This window comes from Anser anser, assembly GCF_964211835.1.
Source record: "Anser anser genome assembly, chromosome: 1".
NCBI lineage: Eukaryota > Metazoa > Chordata > Aves > Anseriformes > Anatidae > Anser > Anser anser.
The window spans coordinates 12,886,613-12,906,852 of NC_139720.1; the positions used below are offsets into that span (position 1 = coordinate 12,886,613).

The 20,240-nt window shown below is 38.3% G+C and overlaps 1 protein-coding gene and 2 long non-coding RNA genes across 8 annotated transcripts in view; 1 reads left to right on the forward strand and 2 right to left on the reverse strand.

Annotated features, from left to right (window-relative positions):
• Nucleotides 1-412: 412 nt before the first annotated feature.
• LOC310886565 lies at nt 413-3,235 on the reverse strand. The gene is made up of 3 exons (XR_014575358.1): nt 2,958-3,235; nt 1,336-1,478; nt 413-1,213 (listed from the first exon to the last, which is right to left on the reverse strand). It is a non-coding gene; the product is annotated as an uncharacterized lncRNA (long non-coding RNA).
• A 10-nt stretch (nt 3,236-3,245) lies between these two features.
• LOC310886570 lies at nt 3,246-8,103 on the forward strand. The gene is made up of 2 exons (XR_014575360.1): nt 3,246-4,665; nt 4,987-8,103. It is a non-coding gene; the product is annotated as an uncharacterized lncRNA (long non-coding RNA).
• Nucleotides 7,015-20,240, reverse strand: part of PHTF2 (putative homeodomain transcription factor 2) — a 67,183-nt gene continuing 53,957 nt past the window's right edge. For all 6 annotated transcript variants that reach the window (XM_083811267.1, XM_083811262.1, XM_083811263.1 and 3 more), the window contains 5 exons: nt 18,009-18,095; nt 16,862-17,017; nt 12,781-12,876; nt 9,923-10,048; nt 7,015-9,160 (listed from right to left, as the gene is read on the reverse strand). In XM_083811267.1, the coding sequence (XP_083667393.1) occupies nt 9,140-9,160; nt 9,923-10,048; nt 12,781-12,876; nt 16,862-17,017; nt 18,009-18,095 (486 nt within the window). In that variant the 3' untranslated portion in view covers nt 7,015-9,139. The remainder of the gene's footprint in view (nt 9,161-9,922; nt 10,049-12,780; nt 12,877-16,861; nt 17,018-18,008; nt 18,096-20,240) is intronic.

Genomic DNA, 20,240 nt, shown 5'->3' on the forward strand with positions numbered 1-20,240 from the left:
CAGCAGATTTATCCATCGCATGAGCAAAACCAGACTGATTCCCATATTTCTAGTGCAAGAAAGGGATATACACACAATGAATTTGGGGAGGCTGCGCACGCAATTTGTCTGTGAGCTCTGTGCCACCCTCTGTTCCCTCAAACACAAGCACTCACCAAGCTCCTGCCTATGCCAAAGGTTTTGGCTGCTTGACAAATTGGTGCACAAACCCTAGGGCGGTGAAATCATAAAGGCAAATTTTCCTTGCTCCCTTCATCCACAAGCGGTGACTGAGAGCAGCGTTTTTAGCTTCCTCCAAAGCAGAAGGAACGTACAGCTCCATCAGCCCTCTCAGGCAAGAGGATATTCCCATTAGCAGAGGAAACTCAAGGAAATTGAGGGTTTGACTCAACTCCACCTCTCGGCCCTCCCTCATGTGAGGAGGTTTCAACAATATCCAAGCATCCTCCCTTGCCCATTGACAGACAGCTTGCTAATAGATGCATTATTACTCAAACTTGTCAAAAGTCATTTGAAATCCCATCAGCAGACTGGAAAGGAGAGCATTAACCCCCAGTTCCAGCTAGTTGGGAACTGAAGTTCCACTGGTTTTTAATGAAAATTACTCTGTAATAAGTTTGTCTTCGTTTTTTGTTGTGACACAGACCCTTTATTAATACATTTTCACAGCCAAAGTAATGAGTTTCCTCTATCATATCTGCCTGATAATATATCTTCCAAGAAAAATGAGATTAATCATTATTTTAAAACATTGGCTTCATGATTTTTTTTTTCATTTCATTTACGATATCTGCATAGATAAATCAAAAAAATAAAGAATAAAAGTTTTCATCACCCCAGCAGAATGGGATTAATTTACTATAACAAAAATGGATGGGAGCATCAGAAGTACTCACTCAAAATATGCTCGCGGTGACTAATATCATGAATATGAAAAGCTATCTTAGCTGATTCCAAGTTGCAGATGGATCTTGGCAGAAAGGAAGCCGAAGGAAATGAATGTAATAGCTGCAAAATATGTAAAAATGACACGGAGAGGGAAGTCTAGACAATGCGAGATGATTGCCATGTTTTCCAGTTTGGGATGCAAAACTCGTCGTTTGATTGTTCAGAGTCGGCTCTGCCGAACACACATCGCTCTTCCAACCCATATGGGCAAGTGCTTTGCCATATGTTTCAGGATACGACACAAGTACCCGGAGACATATTACTGCTGAAAATAGAAAAGAAAAAAAAAAAAGAAGGAAGAAGAAGAAGAAATGCTGCCTATATATCGGAGGTGCACACTAGAGGGTGGAGCTTCCTGGTGTCCAACAGCATGCCTTTACAACGCACCTTTTCCTTCTACGTGCTCAGAGCCTGTGGGCATGAGGAGCACCTCCTGCCTTCCAGGTCCAGGTGTGCACCACCGCCATGTCACCACCTTGCATGGAGAAGACAGACATCCCGCAGACAGACATCCCCCTCTCTTCCCACCTCTTGGGAAACATGGGAGGAAAACGCGGGCATGAGGACACATGATCCAACTCTTTCCTCTCCCGCTGTGCAACCACCACACACCACTCTCCCTCACCATGTCTCCTTGACCCATTCTCTGCTTCTCAGGGCCACGTCCTAACTCCCTTCTCACAGCCACGTCCCAATTCCCTTCTCCCAACCATGTTCCAGTTCCCTTCCGTCCCCTGTTCATTCCCGCAGGAATGGAAACACAGCTCTGTCACACAATTAACATCTACTGCAAATCATGAACGGAGCTGTCAGATGGTAATGGCTAACTAAGGAGGGTGAGGGCTCTCAAAACTTCTAAATGCATTGAAAAAATCCTCATATTACGGAGCAGAGCATCTAAATAACTCGTGCAACCTCATGAACTTACTGCTGCTATTTTTGTCCAATGCACCATTCACTTGAACGGTCATCAAACCTCAAGGCATCCCGGTTAAATCAGGCAGTGGACACCTGAATGCAGCTTATCTCTGGTCTTTTGAGCTTGATTATATTGATGCTGGTTATTACTAGCTGCAGAACCATTGCCACTAAAGTTTTAGGACACTAAGAGCGTTTGCCTGTAGACAAACATTCAGCAGTTTACTGCTGCTTAAATCTAATGGATGTCTTAAGCCAAAAAAGCAGAACTTCAATGCACATTCAAGTGACAGTTGTGTATAAACACTCCAGCCTGCCTGTAACATGACGATTTTCCCCTTGTCAACTGAAAATAGCAGCGTCACAGGCACATTAACCAGATAATCCTGCCAGTTTTATCAAACAAAGTGCATGTAGTACAGCAGAGGACAATACCTAAATATCACGCACGGTCTTTTATATCGCCACTTCCTTTTTGCAACAAAAAAAAAAATAACATTTAACTAGGTCAAAATTGGTTGTAAAGACTAAATGGTGCCCCAGGATCATAATTCTGTGTGTGCTGCACATAACTGCATCCAGCTGCAGCCATGAGGGAGCACGTTGCCTGTGCTTACACTGCCTCTAAATCCTAAAGTGTCTGGAAATGATTTCTCCAGTAATAATTGAATTAGATAAGGAGCATTGCAGGGAATTAGCAGTCCTGCTGGTTGATCTTTGTTGTTTTTTATCTCTTGGTTTACTTTGCATTCTGAGATGATGAAATTCTTAGCGTTTTTAAAACACAGGGCTGTGTATGCAAGGACACCTGTGGCTGAAACAGGTAGGCATGAGGCACCAAATTTTGGATACCCCTCAGACTAAAGAAACTGGTTTTCAAACTGGGGAACGTTCAGTTATTACTTACACAAAACATTTGTGTTACTGCAAAATAAAAACCCATGAAGAAGATCATTATCTTCGTTAAAGTATCTTACAGTACAGATATTCTGCATTTATAGAAACTCAGCTTTGCCACTGACTACTTGAGGCTTCCAGGACGGGGCTCACAAACCCAACATCCCCCTCAGAGCACAGATTTCCTTTCTTACCTTTGCAAGCCAGTGTCCAAGAGAGTTATTGCTACCAGGTTTTGGCTGTAGAAACTTTCAAACACCTTTAATGTAGAACAAACACCTTTAATGTAGAACAAACACCTTCAATGTAGAACATCAAACACCTTCCCACTGCTTCTTCCATGCAACCTATTTTCCATAAACACCACGCAATTCAGAATTCCCGTCCTGTGAACTCTTCCGTCATCTAGGCTTCAGCTCTGGGAGAAATTGCACATAAAAACAATCCCCACACAGCCACAGCTGTGCAGAGCCTTTACCTGTACTGGCTAACACCACTGCAATGCTGCCCAGCTGCTTCACCTTGCCAGGCATGGAAGCTTCCGAGGTGACACTACAGAAATCCCAGAAGGGACTTCTTCCTCGCTAAGGTCAGAGGCATTTTTTTGTAATGTTCCCAGAGATACCACAATCACGTCTGAGCTGTCAAATCTACATCATTTTCTTGTGCTGCTGTGACAGCTGTTGGGTTTGCGGAGCTGGGCTGGGATCTTGATGAGCTGAAGCCCCAGCTGCTGCTAGGAGGAGCTGGTTCAAACGATCAGGTGTGGGGAAGAGAGGTTGGCAGCTCTCAGTGTCCCCCATCTGCGAGCCCCAGGTGTTAAATCTTTATTAGCAGTAGTCACTTCAACAAGGCATCAACCTTAGCTTTAGTGAAATTATATTTATTTATTTATTTATTTATTTATTTACACCTGCATCTGGGGGAGTTTAATGCTATTTTCAAGCATCAATAATCTATTTTGCATTTTGTTTCAAGAGAGATCACTGGTCCAGTTAAGGGAATTGAAAAGAAACAATATAAAGGTGGTGGCAAAATCTGTTTCGCCAGTCCCAACAGAGCATCCTCTGGCTTTGTGTTATCAGGCGAGGACGAAGAAGGTTTTGAGGGATCCCATCACGCTGCTGCACAGAGGAACAGTACTAATTAGCACGTACTCGATATGCTTGGGAAATTATGACTCCTTCAAAGAGTCACAGCAACAAGTGAAGCATCTGTTGCTTCCTCCGAGTTATAATGAGTATTTTGCAATTATCCTTTCGCATGCCTCGAGTTTCTGATTTTTTTTATTTTTATTTAGGAAGGCAGGATTTGCGGCACCACCGAAATGCACAACAAGCAGATGTGCGTGGGAAAGAACAGGAAATAGCGGAGCTCTCCAACTGCTGTGTTATGTCACCTCAAGGCCAAAATTGTCGCCTGTCTACATTTTCTGCATTCACTATATGAACTCCACTCTATACACAGCGAGAATTGGTCCCGTTTCAATAGCTTGGCTCCTGTTTATTCCAGGGGGGATGCCAGTGACCACTGTTGCGTGCAGCTACACGACACACCGCCGGCAGCCAAAAACCAGCTCCAAGCTACAGCCCCTGCCTGCAGCGCGCTGCTCGTGCAGCTGGGCCGGCACAGATGCTCGTGGTGTAAACACCACTGCAAGGAGCCGTGCTGAAAGGAAAACCACACCTGGGCTGGAGTAGCAGGCTGAGCATGGCAGCAACCGTGCAGCTGTACTTGGGGAAGGAAGAAGGTGCTGAAGTCAGCTCCATGAGCAGCCAAAACAAGGCACAGCCGGGGCCACAGCCTGCTCCCAGCACAGGACTCCAGTGCCAGCCCCTGGTTGTCTCCGTGGGGTTATTTCTCCCGGCCATATAGGTCAGCTGAATAAACACAGCTCCCCAGGTACGCTCAGGAGTGAGAAGGAAGTTACACGGTACGGGTTTACAAACGGCTGAAATGACGAGGCCAGGCTGGATGGGGCTTTGGGCAGCCTGGTCTGGTGGGAGGTGTCCCTGCCCATGGCAGGGGGGTGGAACTGGGTGATTTTGGGGTCCCTTCCAACCCCAACCATTCCATGATCCTGTGATTCAATGACAATGCTTTGCTGGAGGGGGGTAAAACATCGCTGGTTCTCCCTCTGCAAGTTGGATTTTTTTGCATTATTCCTGCCAAGTTTCACATCTGCATCTAAATTATCCACACTATTTCCCTTTCACATTCAAGAGAGAAACGCCCCAGAAGATGACTAGAATCGGTGCCACATCAGCCGGGTGAATCCCCCTCTGAAAGGAAATGGTTTTCTACGGAGTGTAAAGGCAGCGTTGGGTCAGTTCAACATCCAGCTTTCAGACACCCGAGACTGAGGTCAGTGACTCCTACACGGCTTAGGACCATGGCCCTGGGTACGCGGAGCTGTTGGAGAGTGGCCTTTCTTTACGGGCAAGCTCTTATCCCCATGACCTTTCTTCATGGGCAAGCTCTTGCCCCGAGACTGCTTGACTTGGCTTCACTCCCCTCGAGGGTCGAGCAGCGCTTGGCCCTGCTGCTGAGGGTTTAAAGGAAGACCAGCTCGCCCCTTGCTATGCCCGAGGAGAGCAGCTCACTCCCCACAAACCCACACCCTCCCCATTTCAGTGCCAAGCTGCCGCTCAGGCTCCTTTTGGCCCAGCGAATACCGCAGCTAAACAAAGCAATTCGCCTCCCATCCGTTCCCGGGTACGGAACAGAGCAAAAGCAAAAGATTTCATTTCATGTATACCCGTGCGTCTGGAGACCTGGGTTTGGACTGCAATACTGTCAGGAGGCAGCCACCTAATCCCTGGTAAATTTCATTACCAAGAAGATTACACTCGGCTGGCAGGAGCTGCTTGTAAATAACTGCTGCGGGTTAGAGGCACAAAGAGAAGTGGGGGGCGGTGTCTAGGTGTTTAAGAGTGCAAGCGTGTGCACAGGCATAAAGCGCTGTCATTTTCGCACATAAAGACTGACACAAACGAAATGAGTTGCATCATTTTGGGAGTTCGTCCCTAAACTGAAGGTGCTTTCTTTCGCTTGAATTGATTAAACAAACGTAGGAAACAAAGAGAGCCAAGTGGACAAATCTTTCTGCGGCACGACCTTATTTCTCACGCCAGATAATACACTCACACAAACTCACACTGGGAAAATTGAATGTGAGCAGCACTGGGTGCTGTTCATTTCAGCACAGGTGCCTGCGTGCATGCTAAGGGTTGTGCTGCTTCCTCTCTCAAGGGCTGGAAAGGAAAAGAGAATCTCTCTTGATTTCCCTCTGAGCAATCCTCAGTCTCTGATAGCAGGAGACGCGGCATTATTTGCAGCCCAGACAATTCACTTTTTATCAAGAAACCCAATCTGTGGCAATTTCTGACTTGTGAAGCTTGGTTTAAAGGAGGCAAGTTGTCAGCTCAAGTGTAAAATGATCAAAGAGACAATAATAGGGAATGAAAAGGTAAAAAAAAAAAAAAAAAGTATTATTTCCTCGTAGCAATTTGGAGGAATAATTTTTAATGTGTTGAGTTTACATGTTAATTCTGCAACACAATCTAAGCTAAGTCTTTACACCTGTGTAATTAAGGCATTAAATGAGGAAGTGTACTGGAGGTACCTGGGGTAAGTTCTCAAAGGACTAACCCCTAGCAGCAACCTAACTGCTAACGCAAGTCACAAAATCGGAATGTTTTACTTGCCTTTTCCTACTTATTTCTATTGTCACGCTGTGAATTTTCCCCGGTGCAACCGAGATCACACTTGGATTCTGGCCTGAGCTTTTACGTTAATAAATGACAATGAAAACCCACGGCCCTCCATGTGCTAAAATGCTGTTGTGTGGTTGGAGTACCAGCGCCAAAGCAAGACCTCCCGACACGTGTGGCTGGAGTACCAGCAAGACCTCCTGACACCCTGGTGCCAGAAAGCCCTGCCCGCTGGCGTACCACCAGCTCACGTGCAGAACTGCGCATTCACAGGCATGAACTAAATCCGACTCAGAAATATGCTGAAGATCACTAAAAGATATAGCTCACCGCACTTTTTTTGCTTCTTTTTCACCATCAACCATAGAAAGCTTTATTCCACGCCGGATCACGCTTTCAGTTACAAAACATGTGGCGAAAATAACAGTTAACACGCAAGATCTGCCATATTTCTACTTGCCTCTAGTTTCATACTGGGTTTTCCAGACCGAGGGATACAATAAACCTCTCCCATTTTTAAGATAATGAATATATCTAATGGTAGCAAATAAAAGGTTTTTATTATTTTTTTTTAAATTTCATTTCACACGTATTTTACTCCTCCCAAGTCACCATTGTTAGTGCAACAATCCAGCACAGTGCTAGTTGCTGAGGTATATGTGGTTAAACTGATTTCCCATTCAACCAAAACTGCAATGTTTTCCCACCCTTTTTTTTATTATTATTATTTTAAAGGTACTGAAACAGTATATTCACCATTACAGATTGTGTTTTTTTAAAGAATTCCATTCTAAAGAGTGGTTTTGTACTAGTAACAGGCTGTAGAAAGCAACAGCCTTATCTTTTATCCCCCATAGAACTCCTGCTGTACTTTTTTTTTTCTTAAAATATATTTTGTGCAAAATTAAGTTCTATGTAGGTCTGTACCATAATTTGGAAAAAACTGTGTATAAAATGTACGTAATTTTTAAAAACAATCCCAACATCGGACAACAGAGAAAGAAGAAACAGATCAGATGCAAGTTTTCACATGAGAAACTAAAGAGAGTATGTTCTTAAAGCTCCAGGAATACATTCTTTCAAAAACCAGAATGCACTTTGGTCATTATTAAACATCAGTACAGAGGCAAATAAAATACAAAATGCTTGTTTGTGTTGCTTTATATATAAAAATATTTTTATACCACAGAAGTTTAAGATACATTACTTCAAATCTTTAAAGGTAATGAAGATCAAATCTAGTATAATGTCCGGACTCTTGTAACATTACTACCGTCATTTTTCACTGTGAAGCCATTACTTTAGAAACATAAAATGTGAGAATACTTGAGCCAATATTAATTCTCCTAATGTAAGTGGAAATTCTGTTGAAAGCAACTTAATTGTACAGGGGTGACCATTTCTTTCTGTCATGATGAAGAACCGCGAGTCAGTAAGACTGGTCCACATGTGAGGCATGGACAGAAGGCAGGGGGAGAGGTGGGAAACCGAAGGCTCAAGCTCGCTGGAAAAGCACTAGGGAGGAACGGGGGGAAAAGGAGGTTATCTGAAGACACAAATATGAGAGTACATGGCTTCATCAGTTCTGCTGCCCACCAGAAGAACTCGTTTTCCATGTTTAACTGTTCTTAAACTTCAGTGTGGTATGAATGGCATATACTATAGTGGACAAGAGGAGAGCATGTATCTTACGCTCAGTTACTCGTAGCATTCCGTTCACCAGTATGTCTTTTGCCTGTTTAAATATTCAGTTTCACCATATAATATATACTGCTCCATAGTTCACCATAATATATTCCAATTAATATACATTTATATGTATATATATAAAGTTTCTCATTAAAAGTAACAATAAAAAGTGCAGATATTGAGCATGCACAGTCAGAGCTGCGCAGAACAGCCCAGTATTTCAAATAAATACAATATTTAATTTTTATCAAAATATCATACAGCATGGTAACCATTTACAATTATTGCTCTAATAAAAGTGTTAACAAAGAGCACTTGTTGACCTGTTATATAATACCTTATTAATATCCCAGGGTACTTAAACTGAAGTCTCCATCAGTTTAGATCCTGGAATTACTCAAAATATTAAAAATTCCCACTTGCTTCTAATACTAATATAAAATATTTCTGCTACCTGTCATACTGTATTGTCAGTACCTTGTTTTTTTATGTCTTCTCTATTGCAACCAAACATCTAGTGATGTTCTGTTGTCCTTGTAAATGATTGGTGCAAATGAAATATTCTAAGCTTTTACCACACTTAATCAAATATCAAACGACTTTCATATGCAACTAAAAATGTTCAACATTGGCCTCAGCTGTAACAGCAAATACAGTAATTTAGCGTGTTCAATTGCTAGGATTTCAAGTTGTCAGTTGCTTGGTTTTTGACCCTTCTGAAATCTGATCTTTTCCAAAACTAAACAAATATGTTTGAAAATAAAATGTCAACTAAAATGAAAATAAAACAGTGAGAAGATGAAATAAATACAAAGATTGCACAAGACAGTCAGATGTAAACACTTCAGTTTTTCAAACAACATCCTTGAAGAGGTTGTAGCTTCTGAAATACAGATTCAGTGGCTGCTTTGAGGCAGTTTTGTCAATCAGTGAGCTTTTCTATAACACTGTTATCTCATCTTCTTTACATATTGTCAAGATTTGATCTTCCACAGCTGAAAAAGTTAAAGCAGTAAAACATTATTTCCCATCTCAGTTTTACCAAAGCAGCAATACCACACCTTTTTTCTTTTTGCATTTGCTGCACGTTCAGTAATACAAAAGTTAAATTTTATATTCATTTACTTGTAATAGAAAAAAATGGGCAGATGTAAGCAAACTCAACGGCTAATTAATGGCTTTATCCTACAAGCTTGCACTAAGGTGTCCCATCACCTGAATCTTGGAACAGTTTCCAGAGTTCAGAGAGGTTCAGAAAGTAGGACCTAATGAGACGGTCCTTAAGCCATGATAAAAACTACACTGTGTAACGTTAGTCGTGGTAATACTGTATCTACTGTAATACTTTACTGCAGTGCAAGACAAAAGGATAGCTTGCATCTCTTTGCATCCAAAGATGCAAAGTCAACAGTGAGGAACTCGAGAGAGAAATCAGATCTGGAATACATGGATAAGTTAAATAAGGTCTTGTACTTGTGTGTATAAGTGTTTCTGTATTTATGTCTATGAATTCTTCACGATCGTGCCCTAAATAAAGTTAAGGCACCACAAAAATGTGTAAAATGTTAAAAGGGCTGCTGTGACAAATACATCACTGTTTTTCTGATATAGCTTAAGTTTCACAACCATTTTCAAACAATAAATTTGCTAGTTAACACAGTTAAGAATTCACTAATTTACAATACACGATTCAGCTACCATAAGTCTGAACACCATGGTTAAAAAAAAAAAAAAAAAGATGCTTAGGAAGTACTTACCTTTAGATTAAATCCAAGCAAGTCGCTGATGACACCAGAAACAGCAGACAGGATGACAACTTGGGTGATATTATAAAGCAGTGGATTCATTGTAAGCCCATATAGCCTAAAGGGACTGTCCAGTTCCTAACAATGTGAAACAATGACATTGTTAAAAAGCACAAATGACACAACGGTTTGTTCATTTAAGTACCAGAAGGAGCATTTATCCATTAAAAACTACTTATTTTCTTGCCTTAAGTTGCTTTAAAACATTAAAACAAACTGGACTCTGAGAAAATAGAAATAATGTTTCAAGTGTTTACATAATCCTTCAAAAAATTGGAGACTACCCATCTGGAACATCTACCAATTTGCTCGTGAAGACAGGAAAGCAGACAGCTAGTTCTGCTGGTATCAAGGTCCCAACCTTTTAGAATTCCTTATAATTTTCCCAAAATCATCATCAGCATTAAAAAAAGCTAACAGAGGAATACCTCGCTACTAGGAAAACTAACAAAAATGTCTTTCCTAATCCCTTCCTTTTCCATTAATTTTGAGAATAACTAACAATGAATATAGACAGAAAAGGAAGATAAAGGATTAAAAAGAACACTAATAAGCATTTAACTGCAAATATTTTACATCTTTATTAGAAAAATCAAAATATTAGCCAAAATTAATCTGCAACAAATTTGAACAAAGCAGCTTTTTCTTGTTCTTGGTGAGTTAATAAAGTCACCAAAACACTTCTGGCCTAGAAATATATCAAAAGAAGAAAAAGAGTTTTTAAATACAACAATGAATTATATGAAGTATAACAACTATCACCACTTTGGTCGTCTGTATTTTCTAGCTTTAAATTCATCTTCATTCTCCTCCTGCCTTACATCCTGAGTCTTGAACAAGATTTTATAAAACAAATTTTAATAAAGAAGAATTTCAGACCTCTGACTCTTCCTTTAAGAAGAGATGAAATCAGAGTAAACTACGTTTCAGTTTAGATGTAACATGGTATTAAACTCTGCTGCAAATACAAAAGACACAAAAGACATGATTCTGAAGAGAACAGAAGGGAATTTCTTTAAGGGAAAAGCTTTCAGCTTGTGGATTCATCTTATAAATGCTGGGAGTAAGAAAATAGTAAGCATATTCATTGTAGCAATCTTCAATAAAAGCTTGAGGATCAAAATGATCCAAAGACAAAATTAGAAAACAAGTACATTTAGCTGCTGGGCATGAAATAAGTAATTTTGTTGACCATTAACTACCAAGAATTCATTTAAAGCTCATATTAGGTGGTTTGGAAGTCCCACCTCACAAAAAAAAAAAAAAAAAGGAAGGGAAGGGAAGGAAAATACTTTTATAGGTGCCTAATAATCCCTAGAGAACTGTTCCATGTGAGCACTCTATGTTGGACTAACTGAAAAAGTTGATTCCCTGAAGGAAAAATCGAAACGCTGTTATTAAATTCCCTCTTAACCCCAGAATAACAAGTCAGCAGCAGCTTTTAAGAACTTTACCATACATGCAGAATGTATAACAAGATCTGGGTAATGAAAGTTGAAGCTAGACAAATTTAATTTTAAAATAAAGTTTACACTTAACAGCAGAAGTGTGACTGAACACTGGGACACCTTGCCATGAGAGGTAGGGGGGCGAGTCATGAATTTTTCTGTAGCATCAAAACTTGCTTCCTTTCTGGGGAAGTCCACTTCAGGTAACTGTAAGTTATTTACTGTTAAATTTAGTGCAATAGCACACAACTAGATTTAATTGATCTTGTTTGGTCAAAAAAAAAAAAAAAAAAGAAAATTTTTAGACATTTTAGAAGTTTTTCAACTGTTAAATTATTCACTCTTATTTTGCATTCTGGTAACCTTCTGGTAAGTTTTGGATTAGGGAAATGTTTACTCTGAAGGAGAATGAGATAGTTACAGAGCAAGAATTAAGCTCCAAGACAAATGGAAGAATAAAACAGCTTGCTTCCCTGATCTATGACAAATCGGTGAGTTTGAAACAACAGAACTCAGAAAAGGCAGTTTAGGATCAAATCCGTCTTCCCAAGAACCTCAACCACTGGGTTGTTCCTAAGAATAACAACAATAAAGCAAGCCCAAAGCATGTCCATGTTCTACATCCAGATAAGTAAGGCGATTTTTCTTCAGCACAATTCCAGAAATCGGAAGTGATAAAAAAAAATACAATTCCTCTCACCATGATGAAATACCTCCTACCCTCCAAAGACAGTTGGCAAACAGGCTAATATTCTATTAGCAAAATCTTTTCCACAGATCACTGAAATTCTATGCAAACATGCAAAGAAGTTGGCCCTATAGTTCAAAAACACAGCCGACGTGGAATACATGAAATGAAAGCCGTATCTTTAATTCATATATAAATGGACCTATGTAACAATTCCTGTAAGTAAAGAAGACATCAAGCATAATCAGTAAAGAAGACATCAAGCATAATCAAGTATTAGTTTGAAATGCTGACCACTAGGAATTTTTAAGAGGAATTATTTTTGTGGAAGAATACAAGTCATCTAGTAGCTTATTATCAGAAACAGATATCAAGACTCAAAACAAAACTGCGTCATTTCCTGAGGGTTCATCATCCTGTCCACCCTAAAGTTCCTCCTCTCACTCTACTCATATAAAGAATAAAACTTATTGTATATAAAAATTATTTGTAACACACACTGACAGCAAATTAACAGGCTGAAGTGGTATGAACAAGTAGAGTCACTGTGACAGTTACGGAGATGACTTAAACCCAAGTGTACTGTATCACCTGAAGACGTAACACAAATGATTCATTAAGTAGCCTATTCTCCATCTCACATATAATAGAGTTAATACTGCTTTAATTCTTACCTTCAGTAACTTAGTAGCAAGTTTTAAAACGTTGTTCACTAGTGTCAGTTCCTCCTTCTTATTAGGCTTTTTCTCCATTTTCAAGTACAAGTTTATCTGATTTGAACAAAATATGAGTATCACCACTTATTCAGAATTTAAAGGAACTCATCTGGAAACATTTTATAATAAAATGAAGTAATTATTCAGCATGTATATGATAGAACAGCAATGACATTTCTGCAAGCAAGGAACTTCCTTTGCTTTCTTTTTAATTTTTAGGAACAAATACAGGGCTCAGTACTTTAGGAAAATAAAATGTTTTATGATACAACATTTGACACTACTTCAGGAACAATTTTAAAGATTAATTTCATCTAAAAATTGGACAAAGCAATTTTAGACAGAGTGTCTGCACATTTTTCCTTCTTTGATTGAGGTTTGTTGATTCATTTCCAGAAATTATTATACTACTATGCAGACCTTATAGGCATAAAATCCCCAAGTCACTGAATTGACTAAAAGGATAAAGCGTAATTCTGCTACAATATCATTCCTTTTAAACTATTTTAGTATCCTTGAATAGTTCATGAACACCTTGATTGCAGAAAGTCTTCCCAGTGCCTTGAAAAATATGAAAAGTTATTGAATTAAACTCATTATTGCTGTAGAAGAACACTGTATCAATCATTTTAATATTTCTGCGATGCAGACTTCTTTAGATCATTGTTTCCAAAAAAGTTTAGCTAAGAGTACAAATTAGCTGTCTTCTGGCAAGTCTGAAACATCAGCTTTCATTCCCAATTGGCCTATCTGATATACTAGACCAGGCAAGGTTACCTTGGTGGTTTTTTTTTTAAATTTTATTGCATAAGAAAAGCAAATGAAAGGAAAAGTATCTTGATAAACACTGAACTATTTATTTTAGGGTGATAACAATCAAAAATATACTAAAAAATTAGCAATACGTTCAAGTAGTCCTTCAGATGAGAGACTCTAATCAGCTATAGCAGCAAAGTTGCCGAAAAGAAGTGTCACTATAGAGTCCTGTTGTAAAGCAGTTACTGAAATAAGGACACCGTCGTGTGAACAAGAGTAACTGGATTTTATCATCCCTCTCTGAAAAGGCCACTGGAAGTTGCTTTTATAATTAAGTTAAAATCAAAAAGGATTCCTAATATATTCCAAGGCAAATTAAGCTCCCCAACCATCAATTTCATTTCAAAGTAAATTATGCTTTTAGAGGCAAAGTGATTAGAGACCTTAAATAAAAAATTCTTGATTTCCCCAATTCAAATTTTTTAGAAACAGGAGTAAACCAAGAATGAAGTCTAAATTTGGCAAATCTGGGGAAAAAATGTTAAGTAACAAATCCTGGGAAGGTTCAAACCTGTTTTAACAAATTTGAACAGATTTCTCTAATTTACCCAAAAAATTACCATTCAGTAATATCCTTTGAAACTCGAGGGGAGTTTGAATATGCATATCCCCCAGCCATCCACCATACCCATTTCTGAAGCTTGAAATTGGCAAGACAACAACTTGGATCAGAACATACCTTGTATTTTTCTCAACAGGGAATGCCACAGACGTACTTACTTTACAAGAGCAAATAAAAATACTTTCAGGACTTGGAAAAATTAGAGACAAACAGCATACATTTAAAAATGCCTTGACGATCTTTTAGTTTCCCATCATGAATCCTAATCGTTAAATTCATAGGTTGAATATAAAGCAAACAGAAGAGCTTGGAACTTTGCTGATGCAAAGTACAATTTGCAACTTCATCTTATCTATCTGAATCTGGGGATTAAGGCTTTTTTGCTCATTTGTGTTTTTAATGTTGTTGTTTTAAAGCTTCATTCTCTTTTTACAGCAAGCCTAATGCCATTAGTGTCTGATTTTCAAGGATATGAGTTCAGAAATACTTTTTTCGGATAATCAAGTGAGTGTAAGCCAATAGTTTGGGTTTGGTCTCTCACAACAGGCCAAAACATCAGACTTATGCGTATAACTCAAGAACAAACGCAGCATGGTATCCAACTAATACATGTAACCACTCCAAAAGGAGTTCTATCTAGGGTGACATGCATCCTTTTTATTTTCTCAGAAACAATTGTGAATTATATTTTGTTTTTAATAAAGCACTCTCTCAGGGCCTTTATGAAGGAAATGAATTATAATAGGATAAATTGGATTCAATACATGTCTGATGACATAACACTTCCTGAATTTTTGTTTATTTATTTACTTATAGTTCTGGGGAGCAAACAGAGAGACTGCATCTTTTGACTTAAATTTTTCAACTTAACTGGCTTAAAATGTTTAAGGGCTGATTCTCATGAAGAGTATAGCTTAGAAACCTAGGAAAGTAAAATAAAGCTGGACTTTCCCAATCTCTCTCTTGCCTTGATCTTCGCATTCTTTTACTTTCCAGTACCTGTCTCCAACACTTCTTTCCATTTTCATTCCAAAAACAGGACAATAACTTCACTGGGACATTAGGCTACTCACAGTCTGCGGACCATCAGACCAATGCAAAGATCTCTCGGGACCTGTGCCTATTGTACTAGAGGATCCCACCAAACTGCATGTCACACTTAGTGTGACTGATTTGACTCCAGTCTTCTCTTTGCAGGTCTGTTCACATGCTTGTACATTTACTCCTAGATTAAGAATCTAATCTACTCTTTTTGAGTGTAACTGAACTGAGGTACTTTTCAAGAATAATTTAAACTAACATTTTCAAATGAAATCCAAAAAGTACTAAGTAGTGCTAACATACTTCCATTAGAAAAAATGAACAATTGTGACAGTCATCAGCTTGGAGTTCATTCAGAAACAAAAATACTCTTTTTTGCTATTAAGTGCAAAGCATCAAGTGATTTAAATAAATGGTTTGTGTATTTATTAAAGGTAATGTTTAAAATTCTAATGAAGGATGAGGCTGCAACCATAGGAAAATCACTTTACCTTTCAAGTGTTAAAGCCCATATATAAGATATTTATGCTGAGCACCGCTTAAAAGCAACTTCCTGTAATTGTCAATACGAAAAAGAACATTTCTTGTTCCTACCCTACCATATCTTGGATGTCTTCCTCTGGCATTCCAACCCCAAACTCAGAAGATTAAGAGAAATGGAAAATCTTGCAGAGCAAAAAGTTATATTGTGTGTATTTAGAAGCTTCATGTAAATGAGACTTATTTTTTAAAGACTTGTTTTTAAAATGGTTTTTTATAAACATTGAAAATTAGTTCAAGTCGGGAAATAAAATCTTCCACACACTCCCAAAGTCAGGCTTATGAAGTGAAGCTTATGACAAATGACATAAATGACTGCTTATGTATTTTGCTCAATGATAATTCATTTTTTCTTATCAAAGGTAAATAGGCAGTCTGTCTTCTCGCTGCCCAGCCTCATCATGTCCTGAATGATGTTTTGAACTGGTGTGAAACCTCTCAGACCAAAAAGAGAAGCTTCTTACCTGACAGTAACTGAACACATTTAGCCTAGAAAACTATCAGCAGTACCAGACAGAGCAGAGAGGGAGTTTGCAGTACAAATGCTGAATAGAACATTCCTGAGGGTAAAAGTAAGTAGATCCAAAGCCAAGCTTAAGAGATGACTGAAAGAAGAAATTTCCATGGAGCCTAGAGGACACTATATGTAATCCTTGTAACCTAGAAGCCAAAATTACTGGACTGCAGAGTGACTCACTGCAGAAAGTAAATTTGTTTTCAAATCTTTTACTCTCAATAAATACTTTGAGAGGTCAGGCTTTTCCTTATTTAAGGACCTTTTTGTTTGTGTTCTGTTAAATCTTTAGTCATATCAATTGACACATATTCGTTATGTCTAAGCATGCTTGCTTAAAGAGATGGCTTTTGGCCATCTCAATGTTCCACACAACTTTTAAACAAAGACACACACTGCCTAGAGAAACTTAATTTCAGGTTGTAAGGATCTTGAATAACTTGTCTCACTATACCACAATTAACTCTCCAATTCAGCCTATGCTAATGCATCTACAACGCATGCTCAAGACCTACTAGAAGAATGTTTGTTTAGATAGAAAAATGTACAATTACACAAATTCTCACCTGCTCAGTAAGTAATATTGAGGTATTGCTGTATTTTTTACTGGTTTCAGATCCAAGAGTAACAAATCGTAACAGAAACAGTGTTAGTGAAATGCACCAAATTACTAGTTCCCAATTGTAGTGACAATCAAGGAAGATCTCATGCATGTGAAGCAGCTGAAAGCAAAAAAGAAAAATTAAAATTGAGTTCAGATTAATATTTATGTTGCAACATAAGGAAAGAATTACATACCTCCCCCAACTCCAAGAAAAAATTCACAGTAATAGGTACATGGGCTGTTTTAAGGCATAAAAGATTTTTGAATCATAATTTAAAAATCAAAATTTTGTTAAAGATATCAGATCTGAGAAAAGGCTGAATCAGAAAGTGAAATAAAAGACTCAGAATTTAGACGTCTTTTTTTCATATTCTAAAACAATAGAAACATGTATTACATTCTAAGAAGTTAAACACAAGTTTGAACTTGCAAAGACACCACGTGTGATGAAAAACAAAACATACCTTCAAACATACTGAATTACATCGAAAATTTAATTCAAATAGTGTTATTGCTAAATTATAATCATTTTAAATATTTTATAGTTTGCTGCCAGGAAAACACATTAGCATTAACTAGGGAAGGAAGTGGAAAAAATGCAACTAGAAGCAATTCAGAAGCTTCCTTGTATGCTGAAAGAGAAGTTCAAGTACAAAGCTTCGTTACCAGTAAAACTCTTATTTAAACTTAGATTTGCTTACTAAAAAATATTCCACTAGAGGGCAGGCTATTACAGCCAACAAATTCATCAACTAAGGGCAATCTCAAATTATATTTTTTTATATACCTTTGCAAAGTATGTTTTGAAGTAATATGCTAGAAGAAACAGTCTTCCAAAACCCACAATGCAATGAAAGAGGGCACATTAATAGCAATAATAATACCACCATGCCAGTAATTACACTAAGTTTCTTTAGCTATTAGAGCATGGCTAGGGGATAATATTCTAAAGTAAATAAAATGAACAATATAAATGGAGCTCAATCTTCTGAAAAGCTATAACAGCTGTTACTGATTTTTCACTGTGGTCTTTTACCTTAACAGGAACAATCACACAAAAGGCAGCCTATTATTTTAAAAACTATTTAAGTCATGTGGGATTTCCTCACCTGTGCACAACAGATAAATACAACTGAAATAGTCAGTAGGAAGGCAGATGAAACTATGACATCAACTGAGCGCTGAGGACCTCGACGCTGAAAATAAGGGAGATGTATATATGAGTGAGAAGGTACCTAACCAGCAGTCATATTTAGTGCATCGAGTTAGATTCACACCTAGAACAAAGTTTCCTCATAGCTTGCAGTTTGGTAATTTAAGTTCAACACAATATTAGAACCTATAAATATAACTACATGTGGATACCTCCAAAGGCATATAAGATTTAATTCAGTTGCATACATGTAAAAACTATGAAAAAAGAACATTCACCACTTTTTCAGTCTTTCATAATGTGAAGTTGTGAAGTAGCAAATTCAATACAGCACCTATGTGGAAAACGTAGGTGCAGTTGTGAGGAAAAAAGGCAAGACACTCTCCACAACGATGCCAGCATGTGCAGTTTTTAAAGCACAAGAATGAGATTTTGTTGTTTAAATGCTGCTATCCTTCTTTCCTCCCACCCAGCAACGCAGTACAGACTATAAAGAAAAAGTGTAAAGTTTAAAGGGCACATCTTTTCCACAGTCTACCCATACTTCCATAACACAAGGGGTGTTGTAAACAAACCACTTCAATTCCCCTTTAAATAACGTATCTTTCAAATTCAAGATCACATTTTACATTAAAAACTTTGCCTGCTTGTATTTCCTGCTTTCCACACTCCCCGGTCTCCACACCACAGCTTCTTTGTGTTTTCATAATCCCTTACATAGTTCTAGAAAGGATTGATAGCAGATTTTATCTAACCTTTCTTAACTGCTGTTGGAAAGGAGCAAAGATGTAAGCAAAGTTATTGCCACCACTAAAAAAAAGATTATCAGTTGCTGTTCACCAAAAAAGTGTTTCAAGAGAAACCAAACAGCTTCATCCGTGTTTAGAAAACTTATTCTTCCTCTTCAGGATGAGCATTTTGAAAAATACCTAACTTGGAAGTCAAGCCTAGCAGTAATGGTAGAAACCAAAGGAGTGTTCTAGAAATTAGAGGAGCTTAGACAAAAAGAAACTGAATCAAATTCACGTTGAAAAGAATCAAGACATTTGCAGTTAACAGGTGAGGTAATCTATCATATTGTAACTACAGCCTATGAGAACACACCAGCTTTACCATATTGTCTATTTGTAAAAGAGGTATCTGCCTTACAACCCTACCGTTCATTTTTCTAAAGATTGACACTGATGGCATAGCACTCGACAAAAGACATGAACAGAACTACAGGACACCGCTCTACAAATAACTGAAATTGAGACATTTTACGTCTACCAATGTAAATTAAGTTCTGCAGTGTTGGTCATTTTTATGGTTTTATAATAGTCCTCAACAGGGCCAGTTAGAAACTCTTTATAAAAGTGATTATGCCTTTGCTCACTTTCATTAGTGATGGTGTTTTAAGACTGAATGAATTGATCCATGCAAGTAGGTAATGAAAAGCCATTTAACATCTAAGATGAAGAAACAGCCCACGCAGACAGAAAATGTTTGTGCAAAATACAGGAGAGAGTATTCAGTTGAGGCAATTCTTGGACACAACTTTGGGTAAAACTCTGTAATGGAACCTGAGAGAGATTAGGCAACTAAACAATGCTAATCCCTGAGCCTCTACTAGTAACAAAACATGAGTGATATTCATTATACAGGACTCCTCCAGAAAACTTAAAACATGAGATGGCTGCAGAGCTTCAATTAGTTATCCCATCAATGTCACGAGCAGATGGTTCAGATCCCACTGAAGGGCAGCTGCTTCAGTAGGGTGAAGTTTCAAAAAAAACATCTAACGATGTGGAGAGTTTATAGATACCCAAGGCAGAAAAGGCAGCAAGTGCCATCAGTAATTGTCATGACATACCAGTTACAATGTACAACAAGCCTGATAAGAAGGAAAAATATTTATTAAAAAAAAGATGACAGTGAAGTCAAGGGCTTAATGACTAAATGCCATGCTGCAGGCACCTAATGCAGAGAGAAAAATGGAAAAAACCTTGCAAACAAAAAGCTGAGATAGTACGATCCTTTTCACAAAGGATCATCAGAATGCTCTGGCTTGAAAAAAGCACTAGAGGGATATGAGGAGATGCTCAAATGTTATGAGTTGTCTTGCAGATTCTACTTGGGCATAACTTCTAGCTTCACGTGGTGCATATGCACTCACAGTACAGAATATGCATGCAAACTGTCTTGCTTC